General features: G+C 39.5%; 1 protein-coding gene across 2 annotated transcripts in view; it reads right to left on the bottom strand.

The window, feature by feature from the left end:
* LOC109912843 (E3 SUMO-protein ligase PIAS4-like) overlaps positions 1 to 26,992 on the bottom strand; it is an 85,497-nt gene that overhangs the window by 6,768 nt on the left and 51,737 nt on the right. For both annotated transcript variants that reach the window (XM_048614144.1, XM_048614145.1), the window contains exons 6-11: positions 22,121 to 22,211; positions 12,343 to 12,474; positions 11,822 to 11,927; positions 8,722 to 8,795; positions 4,442 to 4,602; positions 375 to 514 (exon numbers count right to left, since the gene is read on the bottom strand). In XM_048614144.1, coding sequence (XP_048470101.1) covers positions 375 to 514; positions 4,442 to 4,602; positions 8,722 to 8,795; positions 11,822 to 11,927; positions 12,343 to 12,474; positions 22,121 to 22,211 — 704 coding nt within the window. The remainder of the gene's footprint in view (positions 1 to 374; positions 515 to 4,441; positions 4,603 to 8,721; positions 8,796 to 11,821; positions 11,928 to 12,342; positions 12,475 to 22,120; positions 22,212 to 26,992) is intronic.

Below are 26,992 nucleotides of genomic sequence, written 5' to 3'. Positions count from 1 at the left end.
CTCTTCTGTCAGTTTAAATGCCAAGTCAAATTGAGTTCAAGAGCATTCACCCAATTCCCCAGCAGAACTGGACTGCTGCATTAATTCCCCAAATTTCTTTTGGATACCACAGCATTGTTGCTCTGGAGAAGAGAAACTGAGTGTTTTGAGACTGAAGCCAAAATACAGATTGAGGCCTAAGGACATTATTCAGCATTGAGCAGTCTCAGACAGGCAGAGTATATCAAAAGTGTTTCCTTTTTAAAATTATCTTTACAAGCATCAGATGTGGAAAGAAGGTCCCAAAACATGCTTAAAGCTTGTATTTATCTGTAAATGGTAAATTACAGGTCATCACCCAAATGATCTATTACACTGAAATCAAATGAACAAACCTTCTAATTCCACTATTGAATATTGAGGACCAGAGTTCTTCTGAGGCTGCTTATCTGGTTTTATTGGAATCCAACTGCCATCATCCTTAAACTGAACCTCAGTGGCATCTTCACACTCCTTCAGAATATCTAAAAACAGCCTAAGTAAAATAAAAACAAATGTGTTTATTCTTCATCTGTCCATTCTTCTTGGTTATCACCATCAAGTTAAATCTACTTTGAAAAGATGGCAAAAAGTTTGTGGATTACTCAAAGCAATATGGATACAGACGGGATGTCATGACGTGTAGAGTTCTCTCATGTAGGAAAGCTCCTACATTCAGGACTTTAATCAGAAGCAAAAGCAGACACGAAGTCATTTCTGTACTAGCAAGATCATTCTGCATGATGGGCAGATCAAAAGAAAACAAGCCACGGGCTCATGTAGGAGATTTCTTCATACTCTACCAAAATCTTAATTCTAAGCTTTCAGAAACATTGCCTCAAACAATTTAAATTATTCTGCACACAGATTGTCTCTCCCTCAGTAAAGTGTAAATCACTTACTGAATTATGCAATAGATTGATTTCTACCTTTCAAAATGGCCAGTTCTATTCGTTACTGAAACCAGATGAATCATTATCATGGTAAATAATGATATACAATAAGCACACATATAGATCTGTTTAGGCCAATGAAACATCCACATCACAAGATTGTAGGGGCAGAAGTAGGCTATTCAATCCATCGAGTCTGCTCTACTATTGAATGAGATTACGGCTGATCAGATAATCAACTCTACTTTCCTGCCTGTTCCTCATAACCCTTGATTCCCTTACTGATTAAGAATTTGTCTATCTCAGCCTTGAATATACTTAATGACCCAGCCCTGCAGTAAAGAATTCCACAGATTCATTACTCTGAAAACAGAGAATCCTCCTCTCTTTTGTTATAAATGGGTGACCCTTATTCTTTGGGTATGTCCTCTAGCCCTAGACTATTCCATAAGGGGAACCAACAACTCTGCAACTACCCTGTCAAGTCCACTAATGATCTTGTATGTTTCAATAATGTTATCTGACATATTTTAAAATTCCAATGAGTATAGGCCCCAACCTACTTGACCCCCCATTATAAGATGCCCCTCGATAACCAGCACCAACCTAATGAACCTTGCTGGACTGCCACCGATGTCAGTTTACTTTTCCTTGGACAAGGGACCTAAAGCTGTTCACAGGGGGAAGAGACACATGCGAGAGAACGGGGAGGGAGACATTGGGCACGCGAAAGAGGGGGAGAGCGAATACACGGGGGGGGGGGGGGGGCTGTGTACGTGAAACAGAGGGGGGACTAAGGAGGAGGTGTGTGCACATGAGAACAAGTGCACAAGGGGATACCCACAAGACAGCATGAGCACAAATGACAGGGCGTGACAAACAATTTGTTCTCGGGTTGTGGGCATCACCAGCAAGGCCAGCATTTATTGTCCATCAGCATTTGCTCTGGCAATAGTGCTGCTGAGCTGCTTTATTGAACTGCTATATTTCATATTGTAATGTGAAATAGTGTGGAGGGATTTCAGGGAAGGAGGAGGAAGATCAAGAGTCTGCCACAGTCGGCAAGGTGAGACTTGAGTGGCTAGAAAAGGGATGAGGAATAAAGGAAGGGGCTGCAAAGGAAAAGAGGAAGGCAGGCTGTCAAAGGGAATGATCAGTTTTAAGCCGGTATGAAATATTCAGAAACTGGGAGCAGGGAAAATATGTTATCACTGAGGTAAACGAATCCCTTCCAAACTAATGTACCTTTAGTGAAACGTGTGTCAGTTATTTTGAAAAGAGCTTTGCTCCTTAGTCTGTGGTTTAATGCCGATTTATATCCTGTGGTGACCAGGAAATTAAAGATAACCTTGTGTAGTGTAGTTTTAAAGTTCACGAAGGGTTGACAATTATTGAAGATATTGATGAATTCACTAATTCTGCTTCTGTATGGATTCCAATACCTTGTGTCCACACAAATACAGAAGGTATGGTTACTGTATGATTGCATCTCACCTAATGGAATTACTGGAAATGAGAAAGTAACCCCCAAATGTCAAAATGTAGCCCTTGAGACATCTCAAGAGGAGATTTTGGCCTAATGTTATCGAAGGAATGATAATACATTTCAAAGCAAGAACGATGTGGGCCTTGGAAGGAAACTTTTCACTGGAATGGAACGGTTCTTGCTTTTGCTCTTGACAAGGTCACATGTTTGGAAAGAAATATCAAAGGAACCTTGGCGGGTTGCTGCACTGCTGTTTTTAAATGACACACTACCAGTGATAAAGACAGTAAATCTGTAACATGACAGATTGTTGCTGATCAAGCAGGCTGTTTTTTTTATCCCCCCCCCTCCACTGGATGGTGTCAAGCTTCTTGAATGAGTTGCAATCATCTAGACAACTGTAGGCTATTCCATTACACTTTTGACTTGTGCCTTGTGTACAGAGCCTGGTGAAATCAGGGAGTAAAACACTTCCTGCAGAGTTCCAACTTCTAATCCATTCTTGTAGCCACTGTTTATATGGCTGTTCTATTATATTTCTCACCAGTGATGACCCCCTGATGATACAGTGATGATAATGCCATTGAACAGCAAGGCAAGACAAGGTTCTCTCTTGGAGATGGTCATTGCCCTTGTACTCAAATGAAAAGTAATATTCATGCCACACATCAGTCCAAATTTGAACATTTCGAAGGTCTGGCTGCATACAGCAGACTGCTCCATAATCAGAGGTGTTGCAAAGGATACTGAAAACAAACATCTGCACTTCTAACCTTATGATGTTAGGAAGTTAACGGATGATGAAGCAGCTGAAAACTGTTGCACCTAAGGTAATGCATTCAGAAACTCCTGTAAAATGTCCTGAGGCTGAGATGACTGGCATTCAAGAAGCACAACCATCTTCCCTTGAGCTAAGTATGACAGAAACCAGTAGGTTTTTTAAAAAGGTTCCTGAGCAATGCTGTGAAGTGATAACTCTGGTGTGCAGGCTGATGCAAGAAATTTATAGAACTTTGGACAAGACAAAACACTATTATTATGTCTTTGTAAAGAACTTGCTTGGCCTTCTTGTTAAAATACAGTTTTGGTCTCTGAATGTGATTGAACATTTCTGAAGTTCTGAGAGAGGTCACAAGATTGATTTTAGTTTGAAGCAAGATCGGCTAAGAATTGGGACATTGGGACTTGGGAGAAAATTAAGGGCAACATGATCAAGGCTCAACATGATAAAAGGAGGTGATTGTATTCGAGCGACAGCTTCTTTCAAACCAAGTAGGTTTGTGAGGACCAGATTTTAAACTTATGCGAGACCAGACTAGGTTAGCTGTCTTAAGGTGAAAAAATATAGCAGACCCTTGCGAGCAGGGTACCTGCATGTGCAACAGGTAGAGATTTAGTTAATTCTTTGATTCACACAAAAGCTGGACCAGTTCAAGGATCAGTTATACTTTTAAATTAATCTCCAACTTTATTCAAAAATGTTGGGAATACTTACTTTGGCCTATGGGAGACTGAATGGCTAGGTGTAGTGAATATTGGAAAAAACCAGCAGCTCAGAGTGTGCTCATAATAACATGTCTGATTTGTCCATAACTGATCAATCTGTTCTTTCCTGACATTATTTCATGGGGTGGCAATGAATGAGCTTACAACAAAGAGGGGTGCACTCAGAAACCTCACTTTAAAAGAGCCATTTCTATCCCAGATAGAGCATCTTTCTAGCTTTCCCTATTCCCTCACTCTCTATATCAATGCTTTTGAAAAGTAAAGCCACAAAAGTCTGATCTGGTGCTACTGGATAATATATTCTTTTTCAACTGCCTATTAACCTGAAGCTAGTCATCTAAAAAGAGGTATAATCTGTTTGGACTATCAGAAGATGTGTATGCAGTGTTAACACATTTTCTCAGTGGTGCGAGCAGTTAGGGCTTACTTGATTTTATTTCATCAGACTATCCAAGATAAATGTGTACTGTAAATATATAAACTCATTAAGAGTGGCATTATAAAAAGCATCAAGTCAAGTCTGCAGCACAATACTTACTGGTCTACAAATAACAGTTCATAAGGAGCTGGCTTGTCACATACAGGACACATCCATGTAGGCTTTTTTTCATTCATCTGAATATAAAGGGCTGCATCAAAACACTGTAAATGTGTGCAAGTAATGCCACGACAGGGCACCGAAAGCCGCATCTTACCAAGCTGTTAAGTAACAATATTGGAAAATATTAGAAATATTTTACACCATATACAATAATAGTTCAAAAGCATCATTTGAAATTGTGAATGAGACCGTCACAACATTTTGAATTTTCTGTTCTGCTGTAGTGTTATCTCCTATCTGAAACTTGAACGGATGTCCACATGACAAAGATGGTACAGTCAAACACCTTAAAAGTAGATGATCACAATGTCAAGACCGTCTGGTAATGATCAAGACCATTGGTCCCAAGTGTATAGCACTCTCAATTTATCTTAGGTTATGTTAAATCCTCTTCTGTTAGCCCATTGCAAGTTCTTTGGAAATGAAAACCTGTATTTTGATAATATCACTATTTTCAACATTTTTTAAAAAAAAGAGAATGGACCTGATAAAAATAGGATGGGAGAAATGGTTTTCATTGGTAAGTGTTGGTAACTGGAGGTTATAGACAGCGTAACCTAGTAAGGAAAAAAAGGGGGACTTCAAGGTGATGATAATCTGGAATATATAGTCTGACAGAGTGCTGGAAGCAGTTTTAATAGTTATAAGAAATTATAATCTATGAAATGCAGGAGCAGAATGAGGCCATTCAGCCCATTGTTTCAATGGGTTCATGACTAATCTGATAATTCTCAATGCCACCTTCTTGCATTTTCCAATAATCCATGATTGCTGATTAAAAAAAATCTGCCCACCGGAGCCTTAAAAGCATTGTTAACAGCCAGAGCTCCATTACTGGAGAACCTGAAAATATTGGAACTGTCCACTGTCAACTAGTTTTATACATTCAGAAGGCAAGGAGAGTGTAGTTTATGACAGCAGTTTCTACAGATTCGAGAAAATTTGAATTATTGATACTACAAGTACTTTCCCCCTTACAAGAAACACGTGAAAGGATATACACACTTATCCAACAGAAACCACAGTCTGTCTGCAGCACGCATTTGTAGTTTACTGTAGCTTCAGTAAAATTAAAAGCAAAGCCGATAAACCAACTTTTAACAGCTAATAATTGATCACATCTTCCAAAAATTCGTAATAATGAATAGTACAGAATTCTGGCATTTTAGATTTCTAATTACTACAGGATGAAACAGATTACACCATTCATAATCATCACTGATGAATTTTGACCTTCTGTACATTTGTCATTGCCTACAGAACTGAAAGTGGGCAATATGATCAGAAAAACAGGTGGACAGGGTGGCAAAGAAGGCATTTAGCATGCAGGCCTTCATAGGTCGAGGCACTGAGTACAGGAGTTGGGACGTTATGTTACAGTTGCATTAAGTCATTGATGAGGCCACACTTGGAGTATTGTGTACAGTTTTGGTCAACTTGTTATAAGAAAGACACAGTTAAACTGGAAAGTGTGCAAAGATGATTTATGAGGATGTTGCCAGGGCTAGTAGGCCTGAGTTATAGGGAGAAGTTAGCCGGATAGGACTTTATTCCTTGAAACGTAGGAGAATGAGGGGTGACCTCATGGAGGTGCATAAAATCATGAGGGGTATAGATAGGATGAACGCGTATAGCCTTTTTCCCCCAAGGATGGAGAATTGAAAACTAGAGGGCATAGGTTTAAGGTGAGAGGGGAATGATTTAAGGAGGACCTGACGGGCAACTTTGTCACACAGAGAGTGGCGTGTATATGGAATGGCTGCCAGAGAAAGTGGCTGAGGCAGGTACAATAGCAACATTTAAAAGACGTTTGGATAGGTATGTGGATGGGAAGGTTTAGAGGGATATGGACCAAATGCAGGCAATTGGAACTAGCTGAGTGGGCACGATGGTCAGCATGGACTAGTTTGGGCCGAAGGGCCTATTTCCATGCTGTTATTACTCTGACTCTAAACAATGCGATCATAACAAAGACAAAGTTTTATGTGCCCTTCAATTATCTTAAAAATCAAATGTCTCAAGTTGAACGTGTCCTATGCTCTTTCTCAACAAAAGGATAATCTTGCAAGGAAGGATCCAACTGTCACTCTCCATCCAATATTTTCGATCCTCATTAGGTGGTTTCAAATGTTCACCCATATTGCCAGTTTCCACTGTAATATTTCTTTCTTGTCTCACATGCTCTCATGAATCCCAAGTTATCAACCATATATAAAAGGTCATTTTTGATCACATACTTTCCACCTACATCCCTCTCTAGCCCTGCCTCCTCAGAAGAATATCCATGCCCAGTCCACTTACAACTACATGCATTTTTGGCCTATTTGTCACATTTCTGCAGTTACTAATTTACTCAACCATACTCTCGACTGGTTGGTTAATATGTTGGTTAAACACAGAAACTCATTCACACAAGGCTGCATATGTTCTTTAACCACAGAACACATTTATCTTAGTACACAAAATAAACAAAATTAATACACTTGTTCAAAAGATCTTAACACAAACATCAAAAAAAAGTTTCAATCTGTTTTCTCAACACCATCCATTAAAAAGAATCAGTCCCAAAGAAATATCACTCATACCTCAGCTTTTTAAATCTGACTCTACAGTTCAATAAGAAACTTTAGAGACAATTACGTGATTCCTTTCCAAGTCCAATAGCACGAACCTTTCACAATTCCAATGAATTAAATCAACTCAGTTCTAACAACGACAACAGATTTCTATTCAAACTCTCCTGGGTTTGAATCTTCAGAAATTAAGAAATATTTTAAAGCACTTCTACTGAAGTGACTGTTTACTTTGAACTGAAAAAGGATTTCCCTCCTTGAAGAAACTATTCTACTTTCTGTATTAAAAAAAATCTGGATTTTTCTGAATGAAAAGCTTTGAACTTTTGTTCCCAAGTCAAATTTAAACTAATTTGCCTTAATATGTTTGCTCTGCCTGTGATAATATATTCAAATACTATTTTCAACAATGCAACATTACTACCCACTCCATCAGGTCAGTAAGTAGAAACATTTTAGCCATTTACACCACAGGAATCTGTCAGGCACTTGACAGCAGCCGTACGTCTTCTTTGAATGCAATCATTTAAATGAATATTCAAATGACATTCTGACTTTTTTTTGGAACAAGAAAACACAGAATGAATTGGGCCAATTTCTTCTGCCTCAATACAAAGCCAAATTCCAAAAATGGCAATAATATACACTATACACCTTTCATCACAACAAGCCATTCCATCTGTTGTGGTCCTCATCTCTGCTCCCTTAAATCCCAGTAATGCAGACCTGAATGGATATCAAGGACAACTGGTTTCAGCATTCACTGTAAGCTCTGATTGGGCCATCAGGTCCTCTTCTTGTGCCGAGTTGCTCACTCTTTTGGAAACATTCTGGAAATAACCCACAAAGATAATCCACAGCTTCTTTCCTCTACTACAAGCTGTGTTCTTAAGCCCGTTCTTTCATCTTCATCTCCAGGAATATGTGCAAGAAGAGTTCAAAGACTTCTTTATTTACTGAATAAAGACTATCAGCATCAAATGTTGCTTTAAATATTCAGTGATATTTTATTAGTTAAAAGGTACTTTGCAAATGCATGTTATTTCAAGCAAACACTGTTGGGGATATAATTATGAAGCTTCCATTTTTGACAATAAAACCAAAATGGTATAATATTTTCAAGAACAAAGATGAAATTTATGGTGTCAATTTGAATTAGTCTCTCTTCAGTTAGATTCAAACCACATAACATGTATTGGTGCAGTCGGCAGTAATGTTGCACTGTTGAAAATACTATTTGAATGGGATGTTAACCAATTAGTGCTGAATGCATGCTAAAAGATAACAAGGCACTATCCGGACATGTCCCAGCCTCAAATCAACTACTTAATATCCAAATATTGTGTGTGGAATCCTGATGCCTCCATATTGGCTGTTTCAGATACCTATATACAAGTTATTTCTTGAACATAAATCATTTTGAAATGTTTAAAATGAAGGCATCTAATTTCTTTAACAAAGGAAAGCTTTTAAAAATGCTCTCATTTAAGTGAAACAAAATGAGATTGCCTTTGTAAACGAGTAGAAACACTGCAAAATTTTTCATTTTTAAAGCTAAATATAGTTACTATTAAGAGAATTTGAGATTTACTTTTGTTTTACTAGCTTTTAGAAAAGATCTTGCATAAATATAGGAATACTTACACTACACATAAGGGAAACGCGGAGGCCAGTGGTGGTTACATCATTGTCAGGTTCCAGTCGCAGCTTTTTTCGAACTTTTAACGTAAGCAGGGATAACTTCTATTACCAAAATTGTACCAATCAAAATAGAACTGTCATCATGTAACATAAAACAACAGTAGTAATAATTTTTATTTTATGTTGGGAAGATACTCTGCTTGGAGGAGGAAGAAAGAACTTGCAACTTCTTGAAACTATTGCGCAGAAATCATACAGAACAGAAGCAGGCCATTCAGTTCACTTTGCCTGCGCCAGCGCTTTGAAAGAACCATCTTTCAGTCCCACTCTCTTGTTATTACCACACAGCCCTGTAATTGTTTCTGTCAAGTTTATTTACAATTCCCCCATACGTTCCTTGAATGTTTGCCATTGCCTATCCAATGTCATCCCTTTAAGTAACTCTCCCCAATCTATCATGGCCAACTCACGCCTCATATCCTCGTAGTTTCCTTTATTAAGGCTCAGCACCCTAGTCGCCAAATCAACAATCTTATTCTCCAACTTGATAAAAAAATTCTATCATGTCACGGGCGATCTTCCCCAAAAGGGTCTTGCACAGCTAGACTGGCAATGATTCCCTTCTCATTACACAGCACCTAGTCTAAGATGGCCTGCTCTCTAGTTGGTTCCTCCACATATTGGTGAAGAAAATGGGAGGTTATTCACTTTGGAAGCAAAAACAAGGTGGCAGATTACTAACTGAATGGCTATAAATTGGGAAAGGGAGTCTGTAGCAGGACCTGAGTGCCCTTGTGCACCAGTCGCTAAAGGTAAGCATGCAGGTGCAGCAGGTGGTAAAGAAGGCAAATGGTATTTTGGCCTTCGTTGCAAGAGGTCGAGTACAGGAGCGGGGATATGTTGTTGCAGTTATACAGTGTCTCGGTGAAGCCACACCTGGAATACTGTGTGCAGTTTTGCTCTCGCTCTTGAGGCAGTGCAGCAAAGGTTTACCAAGCTGAGTCCAGGGATGGCAGGTCTGATGCAGGAGGAGATATTGACTAGGTTGGAATTGTTTTCACTGGAGTGCAGATGAATGAGGGGAGGATCTTAGAGAGCCTTAAAATTCTAACAGGACTGGACAGGGTAGATGATGGGAGAATGTTCCCAATAGTAGGGGTGTCAAGAATCAGGGGTCACAGTATGAGGATTCGAGGTAGACGATTTAGACAGAGATGAGGAGACATTTCTTCACCCAAAGAGTGGTGAGCCTGTGGAATTCATTACCACAGGAAGTAGTTGATGCCAAAACATTGACTGTATTCAAGAGACGTCTAGATATAGCACTTAGGGCTAACGGGGTCAAAGGTTACAAGGAGAAAGGAGGATTAGGCTATTCAGTTGGACAATCAGCTATGATCTTGATGAATGGTGGAGCAGGCTCGAAGTTGCCGAATGGCCTCCCCCTGCTCCTACCTTATGTTTCTACGGAAGCTACTACAGAATCCTTTTCTGACATTCAGACAATGCATACCAAACGTTAAAAAAAGGTATCTTGACAAAAAAATGACTGACATACAATTTGCTGATGTTCAAGAACCTGCAACTTATCTGCCACAAGACACCAACCTCAACCATTCAATTTGGTAGGTAAATTTAATGTGGTTTAGGCACGTCACCTTGAGAGACTGAAGATGCACGCTTAGGATAGTGAGGAATATATCTGCACACTAGGATTTACCTCAATTTATGATTGAGGCACTTTATTTAGGAAGCTTAAACATGTGAAATATTAGATTGAAAAGTACAAGCTTCAACTTCAAAATTTTTTGACATCAAAAATCAGTCAAGTAAGTACTTTAGAACATAATTGTCTGAACATCTTAAAAATGAAAACTGAAATCCAGTGATTTGCACACTCATTAAATTAGAGAAACCACAAGCCAATAAGTAAAACATTAATATCATCCCATTACTGGAGGTGTTTTGGAAAAGAACAACCAAGCTTCCTGTATTACAGGAGCAAAGGGCAATGAGCAGTAATGATTTTCTTCCTGCCCGTTAATAGTTTACTACAGCGGTGCTTCTGATGTAATAGCTGCTATCAGTAAGATTTGTTTGATTGTATCATAATTCAACTACATTTGGAAAGTTACAATATTGACTAAGAAAATCTTACAGCTATTTGGTACCAAACTGGAATATTGTTGAAACAAAAAGCAACAAGTTCCTGAAGTTTTTATCTTGCACCCAAAGACAAGAAAGCCAAATTTCAAAATAAACAATTTATACTCCACAGGGAAAAGGGTGCTGACTGGTTAGCAAATCAAGTTTGATTGGTTGAAGCGTTGCAATGGGTAAGCTAAGCTCCACAGCTCCAAGGGATTTTAAGAAAAGGATGCAAAACCTGAACATATTCCTTTTGTGCCCAAGAACATGATCTCTGCAAACATCTAATGAGCATAAATGAACTTTGTTACAAATGCAACAACTTCTTTAAATTGGTTGACATAGCTATTAACCTCCTCAGGTTTATGTAGCAAGCCCTTGCCAATCACAGAATCACATTCAACATGAGGTGTTGCTTTGGAATTTGCTGGTTGGTATGGTCTGTACTCTGACTATTACACACAACTGAAGTTTGATTCAAATCAGCCAATCATTGACATATGATCTGCTTAGATGACGTTGCATTGGAACTGAAATTCATTCATGATGTCGCTCAATTGTGTGGTAGGCAGGTCTTTTTAGACCTGTCAGTAGAAAGCACCACTTGAAACAACTTGCTTAACCTGTTAAATTTTTGAGATACTTGAAATAATACAGAAGTCCTAACAGGTATACTGATTAGCAAATGCAGACAATAGTGGAAATTGATTCCTCAATTGAAATAGAGGAAAGTAAGCACGTTAGGACTTGCTCCAAATGAAAAGTGAACAACCTCAAAATGCAATATTTTATAGCACGCAAAGAAATCCTGGTATGTGATTACAGAGTCAAAAATTGCAAATGCATCATCTGCAAATCAGAAATATGAATGGGAGTGAAAACTAGGACTCCTGATGATTGCAAGACAAAAAGCTTTAACAACAAGCGTCTCTTTTTTCCAGCAAAAACTACTTACTTAATTCCCTGGAAATTTCAGAAGCTCTAGTTTCATTTGCTTGAAGCTTATGTAGCAATTCTGCTACTATATGCTGTCTTACTAGGTACAAAACCACAGAATATCGCTAAAATAAATAATTAAAGAGAAATAGTTACATTCAATGAACAGTCAAATCAACTTCATATCAAGTGCTAGTGTCCGTCCCCACATTAACTCTCACATACAATATCAAATTGAATCGCATTATAGGCAATAAAACATTGCACTCAACACAAAAGGTAATGTTGCCATAGTTTTACCAGACCACAGGGCTGCCCTCTCATTAGAGAGGGAGGACTGGCATTGGTTTAGCCCGAGGGTCACCACACCTCAGACAAGGGGAGAGGTTGAGAAGGGGAGTCCTTCATAGTAACCTCAGCCAGTGCGAAGTGAACCAACACTGTTGGCATCACTGACAAACTAGCCATGCAGCCAACTGAACTAACCGGCCAATTTGTGTCACACTTCATATTTGGCCATTCAGAACCAGAGGGTTTTACCTTGGCAAAATGTCCCCAAAATATATTTAAGTAATTAGCTCCACGAGATGTCAAATTTAATAGCGGCGTGATATCAATGGGTCGACAAGGCCTTTTTGGTTCTACTCCAGGTTTATTTGATGAAAAGTAACTCTATAATCAAAAAAAAACAAGTACAAAAGGTTTTGATTATAAATTTCAGTCAATACTGTAAGTTAAAAATCACTGAAGATGATTCAGCTTTAGATTCAGTACTTCGAAGGCTAAGAATCTTTCACATAACATATTCCCGATATATCTCAAGCTATTGATAAAACACAAAACTTCAGAGAGTTTCCTCAGAGGAATATTCTTCTTCTCCCACATGGAGGAAAGCAAGAGAGACAGGAAATTAAAAGCAGGACCAGATTAGCTTTCTAATATCTGATTCAGAACTATTAAAACCACCTGTGAAATAGAAATTTCATCTACGGCACAGAAACAAAGCAAAGCAATGTCAAATAACCAGTCTATGGTGGTGTTCATGCATCTCCTACCGCTTTCGCCTAACCCCATTACTGCATCCTTCTCACTAGTGCACAAGACCTGTCACATTTAACCCCCAGTTATTATTCTCTAACAACTTAGCCAGCTCTAATATTAGACTGACTAGGCTGGAGTTAGTAATGCCTCCTTACACTCTTTCTTGAATTATGTTTTAATACACAGAGCATTCACAATAAGGTGGGTGAATTAGCAGTGATAGATATAAACAGTTAGAATATAGTTGCAATTACAGAGACATGGCTTCAGGGTGACCAAAGATGGCAACTGAACATCCACGGGTGTTTATTATTTAGGAAGGAGTAAGGTAGCATTTTAAGCAAAGGAACTATCAAGGGAATAATGACAAAAGACTTTAGCTCAGAAAATTATGCTGTAGAATCTTTATGGGTGAAGATCCAAAATACCAAGAGGCAGAAGTTGTTGGGGCTTGTCTGTAGGCCGTAAACAATAGTGGAGAAATAAGGGAAGGCATTAAACAAGAAATCAGAGATGCATTCAATAGGGTTACAACTGTAATAATGGGTGACTTTAATTTAAATATAGATTGCATAAATAAAACCAACAACGATATTGTGGACGAGGATTTCCTGAAGTATATACACGATTTTTTTTTAGATCAATGTATTCAGGAACCAACAGTAGACATGGTACTGAGAGATGAAAATGGATTATTAAACAATCTTGTTGTGTGGAGCCCCTTGGAGAAGAGTGATCATAATATGATAGAACTCTTTAAGATTGAGATTGAAGTAGGTGAATCGGAAACTAAGGTCCTGAATCTAAACAAAGGGATGGATTGGGGAACCTTATAGAAGGGGCTTTCGGTGAATAGGCATTGCTTCATATTTCAAGGATGTGTGCATTTATTACAAGAATTATTCATTCCTGTCTGATGCAAAAATAAGAACGCAAAGGTGGGTCAGCAATGTCTTAGAAAAGAAATTAGGGATAGCTTGAGATCTAAAGGAGTAACATATAAAGCTGAAGCAAAAGCAGGAAGTCTGAGAATTGTGGGCATTTTGGAATTCAGCAAAAGTGGGCTAAACCCATTGACTACCACAGTTATCTGGACTATACATCCTTGCACCCTGCTTCCTGTAAAGACTCCATTCCATTCTCTCAGCTCCTCCATCTCCGTTGCATATGTTCCAATGAGGCCAACTTCAACAAAGGAGCCACTGAAATGTCCACTTTCTTCCTCAACTGAGGATTGCCCGTTTAAACAAAATGTACCAGATGATGAGAAGCATAGATAGAGTGGATAGTCAGAGACTTTTTCCCCAGGATAGAAATGGCTATCACAAGGGGACATAATTTTAAGGTGATTGGAGGAAGGCATAGGGGAGATATCAGAGGTAGGTTCTTTATACAGAGAGTGGTGGGTGTGTGGAATGCACTGCCAGTGGTGGTAGTCAGATACATTAGGGACATTTAAGCGACTCTTGGATTGACACATGGATGATAGTAAAATGAAGCGTATGCAGGTTAGTTTGATCTTAGAGTAGGATAATAGGTTGGCACAATATTGTGGGCCGAAGGGCCTGTACTGTTCTATGTACTAATGAATGACTCAAGAGTAACCATGACAGCAGTGAAACAGGAGAGGGAAAATAATGGAATGACTTAGCAAAAATTATTCCATTCCCTTCAACGCAGAACAGCTCAAACTGCTTCATCTCCAAGTCTTCTAGATCACTGCTGTCGCTGCAGTTTGTCATATCTACTTAATCCGATGCGGCTAGCACATTTTCCAAAGAAAGAACTTTATCACATTCTGCTCTAATTTGGGAAAATGTTCCCTATATATCCCTCTCCTATTTCATCCAACTTCAGCAACTTACCCATAAACATCAGGGGGTGCCAGGTAGCTCTTATGTTTATGTTAGGAACAATGTTGTACTGCCCTACGAAATGAATGAGTCAGAACTTGTTCAACCAATATTTGCAAGACCAAACCAGCTTTTGGATGGTAAACTGAGGTACTGTTTGTCTTTAAGCATACGCAAGAGATCACAAGTCACTATTTTGACCAAGAGCAGGCACTTCTCCCGATGTCTCGACCATTTTATAGTTATCAAACAACATAAACAAAATAATGTCAATATCGTAGTGATATTTCTGGGACACTGCTGTGTGCAAATTAGCAGCCATGTTTCCCATATTGCAAAGTGATAATAATTAAACTAAAAATGTATTGTATTGGTATTGGAGTAAAAAATAAAACTTAGTTCAATTATACTATTAATTAATTGTCAATGCCTCAATTATGAGGTTTAGTGTGCTGCAGATTTGCAGTTCTTTAGTGGCAAAACACTTGCATATCACACTGGTGTATAAACTTGCTGTTCTCTTATTATTTGAAGACCTAAAATGCACGTTAAAGTATGACCAGTTTCTCGGAGAGACAAAAAAAAGATTGGTGCAATAGTGCATATTACTTCTAAATAGTAAGTGATAAAGATTAATGTTTTTTTAAAATCCGATTTTTAAAAAATCTTTTAAAACGTATTTTTGGGAACAGGACGATGCAGTAGGTTAAAGACCAGTGCTTCCAATTCTATCAGCTTGGGCAGGATTTATGTATTTATACGTGCAAGGATTCCATGTGAGATGACTGGACAGTCTAGGTCAAGTTCTTTATGTGCAACGGCCTAAAGAACAATACTATCCTAAATACGATGCTAATTACTAACCCCACTCAGAGCCCAAAGATTAGATGGTGTGGGGATTGGAAAAGCCGTCTAACTGCTGCAAAGATTAGGTTTAATGCTACAGTGTTGAGTGTAATGGACAAATACTTAACTGGTACATGGAGTTGGGAACAAGAACAGAAATTGCTCGAAAAACTCAGCAGGTCTGGCAACATGTGGAGAGAAAGAATAGCTAACCTTTCAGATCCAATGACCCTTCTTCATATACCAACCTTCTAGCGATAATTAGTTCTAAGAAAGGGATGGGGAGGAGCAAAGGAGCAAACAATAGGTGGAGATGGAGCCCAGAGAGCAAGAGACAGCGTGAGAGAACAGTTGGGCAGACAAAGGAATGGTTAAAGGTCAACCTGGGAGAATGAATAGTTGCTAATGGGGACCATTAATAGCGGAGAATGGGCTGTTGTGGTAGCAGCCCATGTGATGGCAAGGCGTAGTGTGTGGGGGTTGGCTAAGGACATGGGAGAAGGTGCTCAGGCCCTAAAATTATTGTTGAACTCAATATAGAGAACTTTTACCCCAAACCCCACACACCAGGCCTTGTCATCACATGGCCTACTTCTGCTCCTACATATTACAGTCTTAATAAAAACTAAAACTGGTGTGGGAAGTTTAACAGCAGCTTTGTCCTGAAGCAGTGTTGTCTTTCTAACAACAGGCTTGAGAGAGATCCCAATACCATTTTCAAATATGATTGATTCACCTTTCTATTGATTGCATTTGAGGGAAAGCTGAATAAACACACAAAAAAAAAAGAGAGAGAAAAGAATAGAAGACAGGCTGATTGGATTCGTTGGGAAAGGACCAGGAGAAGGACTGTGTGGAACATAAACATGAGCACTAACCATTTAGGTCAACTGGTGTGTGTACACGCTGTGTTACAGTGCGTTGTAGTATAGTGGAATATCCCAAGAATGTGAACAGCCTTATAGAAATCGAGTTTGCCTTTCTTTAAGTACTTTTCACTTTCATATTTTCTCTATTTGCACCCATAATTCTACCTTTCTTTAAAAGTCAAGCTTAGGCAGAACTCAACAGTACAAATAGCTGACTTGCTTGACCTCACACTAACGTTTCCAGTTTGTACAACAGCATATCCTATTCCCATAGTTTTTCCATTGACTCATTGCCCCTAGCACCACAATCAAAACTGCCTGCTTGGTCAATCCACCAATGCTTCGTTTAACTGCTATTTGCTTCAACCAGCTATCATCTTGCACTGCACCGTCCCTTTAAGACGGACAGAGCTGTTGCACACTAGCACCTTAAAAGAGAACATTGGTCTTGCGCAAGGCCAGTTTGTTCCTGGATGGTAATTTCCCGCACACTGAGCATTGTTCACTGTTGAAATTTCTTGCAGACAAACTACAACCTACACCCTACACAATGGCATCAAACTTGTCCAGCTGCATATTTCCTTCAAAGGCTAAATGACATGAGCAATGCTTTTGCATACTATTGCAAAATAATACATGTTACAGAACCCAAGTTGATAGAAATATTAATCTTTAGATAAGCACGCCATGCATTGGGGCGGCATGGTGGCTCAGTGGTTAGCACTGCTGCCTCACAGTGCTAGCAACCCGGGTTCGATTCCACCCTTGGGCAACTGTCTGCATGGAGTTTGCACATTCTCCCTGTGTCTGCGTGGGTTTCCACCATGTGCTCTGGTTTCCTCCCACAGTCCAAAGATGTGCAGGTTAGGCGAATTGGCCACGCTAAATTGCCCACAATGTTCAGGGATGTGTAGGTTAGGTGGATTACAGGGTGATGGGATGCTCTGAGGTTTCGTGTGGGCTTGTTGGGGCGAAGGGCCTTTTTCCACACTATAGGGATTTTATGTGAATTCTATATGAAAAAAAAAAGAGAGTCACTTCTGGCACAAAACGGGGAAATCTAGTCAGTCAGTCAGTCAGTCAGTCAGTCAGTCAGTCTTATTCCCCCTCTCTAGCCTTGCAACTCTGCAAGTTTATTTCATCCAAGTGTCTATTCTATGCCCTTTGGAAAAAAATTTGATCCTCTCTGCTTACTAGATCTTTGTGGGCAAGAGTTCCAGTTGATTACCAACTGTTACATTTAAAAAAAAACTCAACCTTCTGTTCCACAACTTAAATTTGTGTTCTCTACATGTTTTACCCATCAATTAACAGAAAGAGTTTTTATTTTCTACTTTATCTAAACCTCTCAATTTTGTACACTGCTTTCAAAGCGTTCCTTGACCTTTGTTCCAAAAGCAACCAACCCATCTTTTCCAACGTTACGTTGCAAGTGAATTCCTTTATCCTTGGAACCATTCTCAATAAATCGCTTCTTCACCTTCTCAAGGACCATCATATCCTTTCAAAGTTGGATACAATACACTAGATGCAGTCTAAACAGAACTTTATAAAGGTTCAGTACAACCTCCCTGCTTTTGAACTCAATACCAGAGGATATCCAACATCTCAAGTACTTTGCTAACAATGCCTCATCCTCCTCAGGCAGCTTAGGAAATCTGGTATGTCCATAAGGACCCTCACCAACTTTTACAGATGCACCACAGAATGCATTCTATATGGGTACATCACGGCCTGGTATAGCAACTGCTCTGCCCAGGATCGTCAGCTACAGAAAGTTACATGCATAGCCCAGACCATCACAGAAGCCAACCTTCCATCCACAGACTTCAGTTATACTTCTCGTGCCGTGGAAAGGCTGCCAACGTCAAAGACCACTCCTACCAAGTAATGCTCTCTTCCAACTTCTTTTGTCAGGTAGAAGAGGTTCAAGAACAGCTTGTTCTGTATTAGGCTGCTGAATGGACCTCCAACTTCAAATAATGTTGATCTTGCTTTGTGCACTTCCTGGGCAGCTGTAACGTTGTCAGACTTGCTCTAAGCGCCCTATGATCTGTATATCTTTGTTTGCAATGATCTGCCTGTACTGCTTGTAAAACAAAACTTTTCACTGTACCTAGGTATATGTGACTACAATAAAATCAAATCAACTTCTCTCTCACTCAATGTGCCCACTTATCAATAGCATCCCCAGCTCCCTTGATTGGGGCAAAGTTTAGAGTCTATATTGCCTCTCCCTATACCTTCCACCAAAATCATCTCATGCTTATGAAAGATTATCAAGCTGAAAATTTAACTCCGCTTTTCTCACAAGAATCCATCTAATCTGCTAAATTTATCCACTCTTTTTTGCTTTTATTTCTCTTCATACTTCCTTGCATTAAATTCCATCTACTACTTGCCTGTCTGTTCTGCCAGGTTATCTGCAGTCAATTGCTATCATTCTCCCTATTTAATCACACTTTCCATCTTGTTTTCATTGGAAAATTTTGAAGTTTTACTCTGCTTTCCAATATTTTTCTAAATGTATATGAATGACTTGGATAATGTCCCATGGGAAAAACCATTTCCCATCGTCTTCCAGTCAGAAAAACATCCATGTATCCACAACTTATTATGTGGATCAAGTCAATTTGATATCCAGAGCTGACAGAGACCTTCCTATGCCATTAGCTTCAATTGTAATAACCATCTTTTTATGTAGCCTTGTATGAAATATTCAGAATTTGTCAATGAAAAATTAACCCTCTTAACGGAAAGAATACTACTCACATCAGAACTTGTGCAAATACAGACACGTGCCACACAAGGATCCACTTATGAAAGATGTTAGTAGTTATTCCCAGAGGACCCTTGCTGAGGTAATCATGTTAATTCAAAAGCCCAAATAGAAGGAAACTGTTGCTTATGAGGTTTCATACATCATTGTGCAATCTGGTTTATAAATAAACAGTGGTCTCATCAGTAACTCACCAGCCAAATCTATGAAGTATTGCTCAAATTATTTCAGGTTGATGACAAATATACTATTTGGTGGATTGCAGGAGGGCAAATGCTGTCACCATCACACCTCCAGCCATAAGGAAACCCACTATATCATGAAGATTAGTTTAATAATGAGGAATTATTAAGTAGATTTTAGAATCTCTTAATCAATGTACTTAATGACTCAAAATTCAGATTAGTAGTGCAAATTGTTCAGAAACTAAAGAAACCGTTTAGTGCTCAAAATAGTTTCTACAATGCAAATGCACACAACGATTGTTGGAACCATGTCCAGCAAGCAGTTCATAACAAAGAGTACACACTGATGTGAAGCCATTTTAGTGCTAGGATTCCAGCTGATGCCCTCTCAAACATTCATTCCTGAACATGCATTTAGCCAATTTCCCATCACCTTCCCAATTCAGTGCTACATACAAGGGATTAAACTACTATCCACAGGTTAGTTGCTAGTTCAACTATTGACTTTGTTGCAATTCTACAAGTGTGAGGTATTTTCTATGGCTGTTTAAAGTTGCTAAAGTCAACTGAAATGGACTGGCAGTGACCTTAAGGCTTCTGTTTAAATCAGTTGTTCCCATGCATGGGTGTATGACTGCACATGCCCCTTGGAAGGCAACATAACTTGGAAAAGAACAAGAGGAGAAACAGGACAAACTAATGAAATAGGAGGAGAAGGCGAGCTGCCAGAGGAAGTGGTAAAGATACAGTTACAACATTTAAATTACATTTGGACAGGAAAGGTTTACAAGGATGTGGGCCAAATACAGGCAAATTGGACAAGTTCAATTCAGGAAATCCGGTTAGCATGGATGAATTGGGTTGAAGGGTCTGTTTCTATGCTGTATAACTCTATGATTATAGTGCTTTGTCTTTTTTTTTGATACTCCTGCACGGCTTGACCAGGTTACATTTCTTGGGAATTTAGAAGGAGAAAGTATCAAGGATAGATTGTGGTGCAGAGAAGGTGGGAAAGTAAAAGCTGTCACTTACACGAGGTGCAGCTTGTTTATGAAGACAAAGGGAACTTGGGATGAAGAAAGGAGAATTAGGTATGAGGATACAGCAATTTTCCATGGTTTAGTACTTCTGCAGCTCCCAACTTCAGCAATGGAAGTCTTGGTTTTGGTCAAGAAGACACGAATGCATTCGGTTCTGAGGAAGGGTCACCGGACCTGAAATGTTAATTGTATTTTTTTCTTTTACAGATGCAGCCAGACCCACAGAGCTTTTCCAACAACTTTGTTTTTGTTCATGAATACATACATGTCTCCCTCCAGTTTGGTCCAGCTACCTTCAGGTGTGTGACCTTTTCTTGCAAGTGAGAAAGAATCAAATTGGTACATATTCTGCATTTTGGCTGATATAACTACAAGGTTGAGAAACTGACAGTGTGTGCAAGCTGTATGAATGAGGCTTCAAGCAATGCTAAGTTTGAGTGGTACAACATGTACATGTCAGAGAGTCCTGGTTTATAGATATTATTAATAGGTGGGTGATGGAACTAAGGTAAAATGGTGCAAAGCCTGAGCCTAGTAAGTGCATGTGATACAATGGCTTTTGACGATGCAATCATCAATCTTGCATAATCATGTGTGAGATCACTTAACTTTTTGTAATGGTAAATTTTCCATTATCTTCTCCAACTCAGAAGTGCATGCTTGGAGGGCCTTCTGCAGATACAACACACCACCTACACAAAGGTCTCCAACTCGGCATCCAAAAAGTTTGGGAGTTTGCTCGCTCTCATTTTGTACTATTCTTGTAACTTCCGGAGGATAGATTCAGCTTACAAAAGACTCCTAGCACCTGCCCCAGTCTCAATACACTCCCTCTTTAAAGGGTGTTGGGACTAGCATATCACTTTAATGGCAATAACTTCAGAAGCAATAACTGCTGGCCTTATCAAAGATATGGAGGTGCTGGTGTTGGACTGTGGTGAACAAAAATCACACGACACCACGTTATGGTCCAACAGATTTATTTGAAGACACAAGCTTTTGGAGTATCACTCCTCCTTCAGGTGTCTCCAAGTCACGTACAAGCCATCTTTGAGATTCTCTGAACAAGATCTGAAGTCATGAGCAGAACTTAAACAGAAGTTCTCCATCATCAGTTCAAAAAGGATCCTTCCAGCTGGATGATCATCTCATTGGTTTGGGCTGAAATCAAACTTCGTTTCAGCAGTAAAATAAGTCTCAAACCCATTAGTTCCCTTTAATTTTGGTGTTACAAAAATGGTTGTTACAAAAATTCCTAGCACTAGACAATGCTCCGTTAAAAAAAAAACTACCAATGAACTAGCATTTATTATAACTCTTGCTGTTATCTATTTTTTACATTGAGCTAACTGCCTCGTCTGATCAAGGCATGCTCTTGATAATTCTGATTGCAAAACAAGAGTGAATATGCCAAAGAAAGAGTGAGATTGAAGAAGGAATTAGCAAATAAATATGAGCTTTGAAAATTGGTTGATGGCCTGATAACACATGAAAATTGCTTTAAAAAAGGCAGTGACTTTACATCAGAAACTTTTTTTTTTAACTCTACTATGAGTGAGCACACTACTTTCATTCTACACTGCTTCTGGTAAATACTTTAATATTGAGTGACTAAGATGTAATCATTTTTTTCTTCCAGTTTCAGTATCAGGTTGTAAAATTCTCTTGTCTAGTCCTCATATGCAATGAGATGGCAAAAGCTTACCGTAAAATGACACACCCTTGAGTTTACTTTTATTGACAGGTAGGGAGGATACTGGTCTTCTTGAATAAATTCTGTATCTGAGTGGCAAATCCTTAAAAAAAAAGAAAAATATGAATTTTGTTGCAAAAGGAATTTCATATCGCTACTTCCATCACCTCATCTTTACTGAAGGCCAAACTAGAGATTGTAGGAGCACTGTTCCAATCCTAATTTTATATTTGCCAAAATCGGAATATGCCACTGCTTTAACATGCTGACTGCGAAAGCTGGAGTAATTAGTCCATTAGGGGACCCAACAAGGTTCCAAAATTTTGTTTAAAGTGCCAGCAATCTGGCATTGGTTAACAAGGAAAAGCAGAGTATTTACCTAGATTGTATTATACTGAACTACAAACATGGTGTGGACTTTTATTTGAGATACCAAGGAAGGGAGAAATAGGAGAGAGAAAAAAAAATGTTGGGTCTTGAAAATTGAAAGTAGACAAATTACCAAATCTTGTAATGGTAAGTCTAGGCTAACATTCTACACACTGCCTGAGATTTAAATAATTATCCTCATCTCATTTACAATGCAAGGATTAACCAGGATCTAGCTCAATATTACTAATAAGTGAAGCCAATAAACCATCTCATGATGGAATACTCCCTGTTTGCTTTAATGGCTGCAGCTCCAACAAGAAGCTTGACACCATTCAGGACAAAGCAGCCTGCTTGATTGGCACCATGTTCACAAGCATCCACTCCCTCCACCACTGATATTAAGTAGCTGCGGTGTGTACTATCCACAAGATGCACTACAGAAATTCACCAAAGATCCTTAGACAGCACCTTCCAAACCCACGACCACTTCCATCTAGAAGGACAAGGGCAGCAGAAATTTGGGAACACCACCATCTTCAAGTTCCCCTCCAAGCCATGCCCTGACCTGACTTGAAAATAAAATCACTGTTCTTTCACTATCACTGGGTCAAAATCCTGGAATTACTTCCTTAAGGACATGGTGGGTCAACATTCAGAACGTGGATTGCAGCAGTTCAAAAAGGTAGTTCTCCAACAGTTTCTAAGGGAACTAAGGAAGGGCTATAAATACTGGCTAGCCAGCAATGCCCACATCCCATGAGTGAATTAAAAAAAAGTTTAGGCTAGTCTTACTCATTCTAATCCCAAGATCATGTTGGTTCAATTTGCTTACTTAAGACTACCAACATAGCCATCTCCACTCTGCTTGCAATTCAAGGCTCCTAGATGGGGGGAGGGTGGAGCTGGTGGGCAGGAGGCAGCAATAGCCTACCGACACAGTTGTTGGACTGTTAATCCAGAAACCCAGGTAATATTCTGGGGACCCAGGTTGGAATCCCGCCATGCCAGATGGTGGAATTTCAATTCAATATAATTTTGGAATTAAGAGTGTAATGATGACCATCAATCCATTGTCGATTGTTGGGAAAAAAACCCCGTCTGGTTCACTGATGTCCTTTAGGGAAGAAAACTGCCATCCTTACCTGGTCCAATCCTACATGCTACTCCAGACCCAAAACAATGTGGTTGACTCTTAACTGCCCTCGGGGCAAATAGGGATGGGCAATAAAGGATGGCCTAGCCAATGATGCCCTCATCCCATGAATTAATTTTTTTTTAAAATAGCAGAAGAAGAAGTGTTTAAGGGCTCAGAAAAGTACATTTAATATCTGCTCTACTTAGGGACTACTCTCCCATCATCAATCGGCTAACCCTTGAAATAGCTTGTTTTGGTTTCTCAAGGTCCAGAAGGACAGCAGTGCCTCATTACATGAGACTGTCTAGAGTAACTATTCTCAATTTTTGTACCAGGCAGGAAAAGTGAAGTCTTAGCTATACTGCTATGCTATAACTACATTTAGCACACCTTTCACCCCCAAATGAAGACAGTGCAATGAAAACACAGAACAATCAGTCAGCAGCAAAAATCACTTCTAGCCCACACAAAACCACTGTCTAAAAAAATGACAGAAGCCATTTTTTCCTTCCTCAAATTTCCACTGATATATTTAGAACAACATAGACCTTGTTTTCTCAGGTGGCATGGCTGTGAGGCAGCAAATAAGAAAAAAAAAATCAATTTAAAAAAAGCTTGGCCACATTACCCATCATAATTTGTGACAAACTAAAGTGGACTGAAGACAGAATCACTTGTGCAAACTTCAGTTTTCCTGATTTAAACTTGAAATATGAAGTGAATAAATGTACTATCGGGAAAGATAGTACAGGCAACAAAGGCATTGATATTTGGATTTATGAAGAACAGGCCTTGAAGACTGCACGCCATCTTATCTAAATTGTACAATGTTCCAGCAAACAAAATACAAACATCTTTTTCTAGAAGGCTGAGCACAAAAAGCTTCAAAGGAAAAATGTAAGAAAAAAAAAGGGGCTTCTTTCTGGGTAGGCTCAAATCCTATATGTGAGAATATAATTAGGTACCAGAGCTTTTATGGACAGATTTAAAGGAAGGTATGGCCTATCAATATACTATTCCAAGGAGAGAGAGGTATAAAATAGTAAAAAAAAAAAAATCAGAGGTCTTTACTGTAGTTGAATAAGTTGACCCAGTGGATCAGCAGGATGAGAGCTCATACAGACCTGGCTGATCATCAGGAAGAGAACTGACAATCAATAAGAGCCAGCCACTCTGCACAACTGAATGACTAAGAATTTATTTCCTTGGAGTACAGTAATACGTTTGAGCATTCCAATTCGAGACACTGGTGAAGCATTTTAAAGAAAATGATAACTTTTGCTAATCTCTTCATATTTCATACAGAAAGTGGCATTGGACCAATTGGAATTGCTTGATGAGACAGACTGAGCTCCATCTACTTTGCGTTCTCCCATCCTAGTTGTCACAAGCATGGCTAACAGAGTAGTTGACTCCTCACAGCAATGATATTTGTTCAGTCATCAACAAACAGAAATGACAGAAGAAATTGCACTGGTGAAGAGATGAGGGAACCAAAGATCCAAACCTACCTAGTGTGCCTGTTTAAAATGTGGTGTCCCAAATTTCTCACATCCCCAAAGATTTCATTCAAAAAAAAGTAAAATTATCCTTTGTGTTTGAATGCTTCGTTCCTTGAAGTAAACTTGCTTAGGGGAATCTTGTGTCCAGCACTGGTGTTCCTGATGTCTTTTCACCCTCCTCTCCAGGTCCGGGAAGCTCAGATTTAATCTGGTGTGGAGTCTTCTCCCCATTAGCCACTCTGCTGGAGCTAGCCTTGTATTTACATGACAGATTATTCCAATATCTGCCAGACCATTGGATGACGCATAGTATGGAGCTATCCTTGTATGCTCAATGCTATTTGACTTTAGGAAATATTCAAATCCCTTGTTGGTAAATAACGGTCTATTGTCTGTGACCAACACTTCGGGGAATCAGTATATCAGAAAAGCTGCAAGCATTTTTTGCATTGTCATCCATGTTTGATGAACGAACTCTATGCACTCCAACCACTGTGTGGGCGTCCACAATGCCCAAGAACATTGAGCCCCATTAAATGGCTGACATGTTGTTCGATGTGCAACAGAATCCAGGGTTTACCTGGCCATTCACGTGAATGTGCAGGAACTGCTGTGGTAAATTTTGTCCTTGTTGGCACTCTACGCACTGCTCTACCAACAGGGTCATGTCTGCATTCAATCCTAGCAACCAGGCATAACTTCTTGCTAGTATCCTTCTTTTTTGGAAACCCCTGGATGAATTCAGCCAGTATCTGGCAGTGGCCTTTGCTTGGGACAGTCACTCTTACACCCTATAATAAAATGTTATCCTCTAGTGATCTGGTCTCACCGGGTCCCAAAGATTTAAATTCTGGTTACGATGGCCCTTTGGTTTCACCCATCACCACCAGCTATTTCAGTTTTGCCAGGACCAGATCTTCTTGCGTCCTCAGTCGGATATTGTCAGCAGTGACTGAAAGGGTGTCCAGAAAGTTTAAAACCAGAACAGATTCTTCCAGATGGTGTATCTGCCAATGGGAGGCAGCTCAAGGCATTCATATTTGCCCCCTGGCTAACCAAACAGTGTTCCAGATTGTAAGTGTACACACAGAATAAGAATGCACTACTGATTTCAACCTGAAACGATGGACGGCACGGCCTTGTCCTCTTTAAGTAGCCCTAGCGGGGGTTGGTGATCTGTCACTATTACAAATTTACGTCCATAAAAGGTACTGATGGAACTTTCTTACACCAAAGAAAACTGCCAAACCTTCCTTCTCTATCTGGGCATATTTGCACTCTGCATCAGCCAAAGTCCAGGAAGCATATGCTTCTGGGCGTCCTCTCCATTGGGCCATCTGGAGACAACACGATCCCAATACCGTACGAGGAGGCATTGCATGTCAGCACCACATCCTGCTTGGGATCACGGTGTGCCAATACCTTAGACAATGATGGCTGATTCTTCACTTCCCTGAAAGCTACGGCTTGGCTATAGACCATTTCCAAGGCTGACTCTTTTTCAATAGATAGAAGGGTGCCAGGATGGAGGACAGTTTACTTTATAATAATTCACTAACCCAAGGAAAGACCTAAGCTCCAGTACAGACATGGGAGCCAAGGCACCTTTGAACGTTCTCACTTTATCTTCTAACAGGTGTAACCCAGTCTTTTCAACTTTGTAAGCCAACCAAGTCACTTGAGATGCCTGGAACACAGATTTTTCCCTTCCGAGGCCTTGGAGAAGCTGCTAAGCATCAAGTTCTTCAAGTGCTCTTTATTGGTCTTCCTGGTTATTAGCACATCATCCAGGTAAATGGAGACCTGGGATAGACCTTGTAAAATGTTTTCCATAGTCCGCTGAAAAATGGTACTCATAGTGGTATAAACTCATAA

The sequence above is a fragment of the Rhincodon typus genome, chromosome 29, assembly GCF_021869965.1.
Source record: "Rhincodon typus isolate 14 chromosome 29, sRhiTyp1.1, whole genome shotgun sequence".
Classification (NCBI taxonomy): Eukaryota; Metazoa; Chordata; class Chondrichthyes; order Orectolobiformes; family Rhincodontidae; genus Rhincodon; species Rhincodon typus.
Note: the sequence above shows the minus strand (reverse complement) of the source record. Positions and strands in the feature narration are given on the sequence as shown.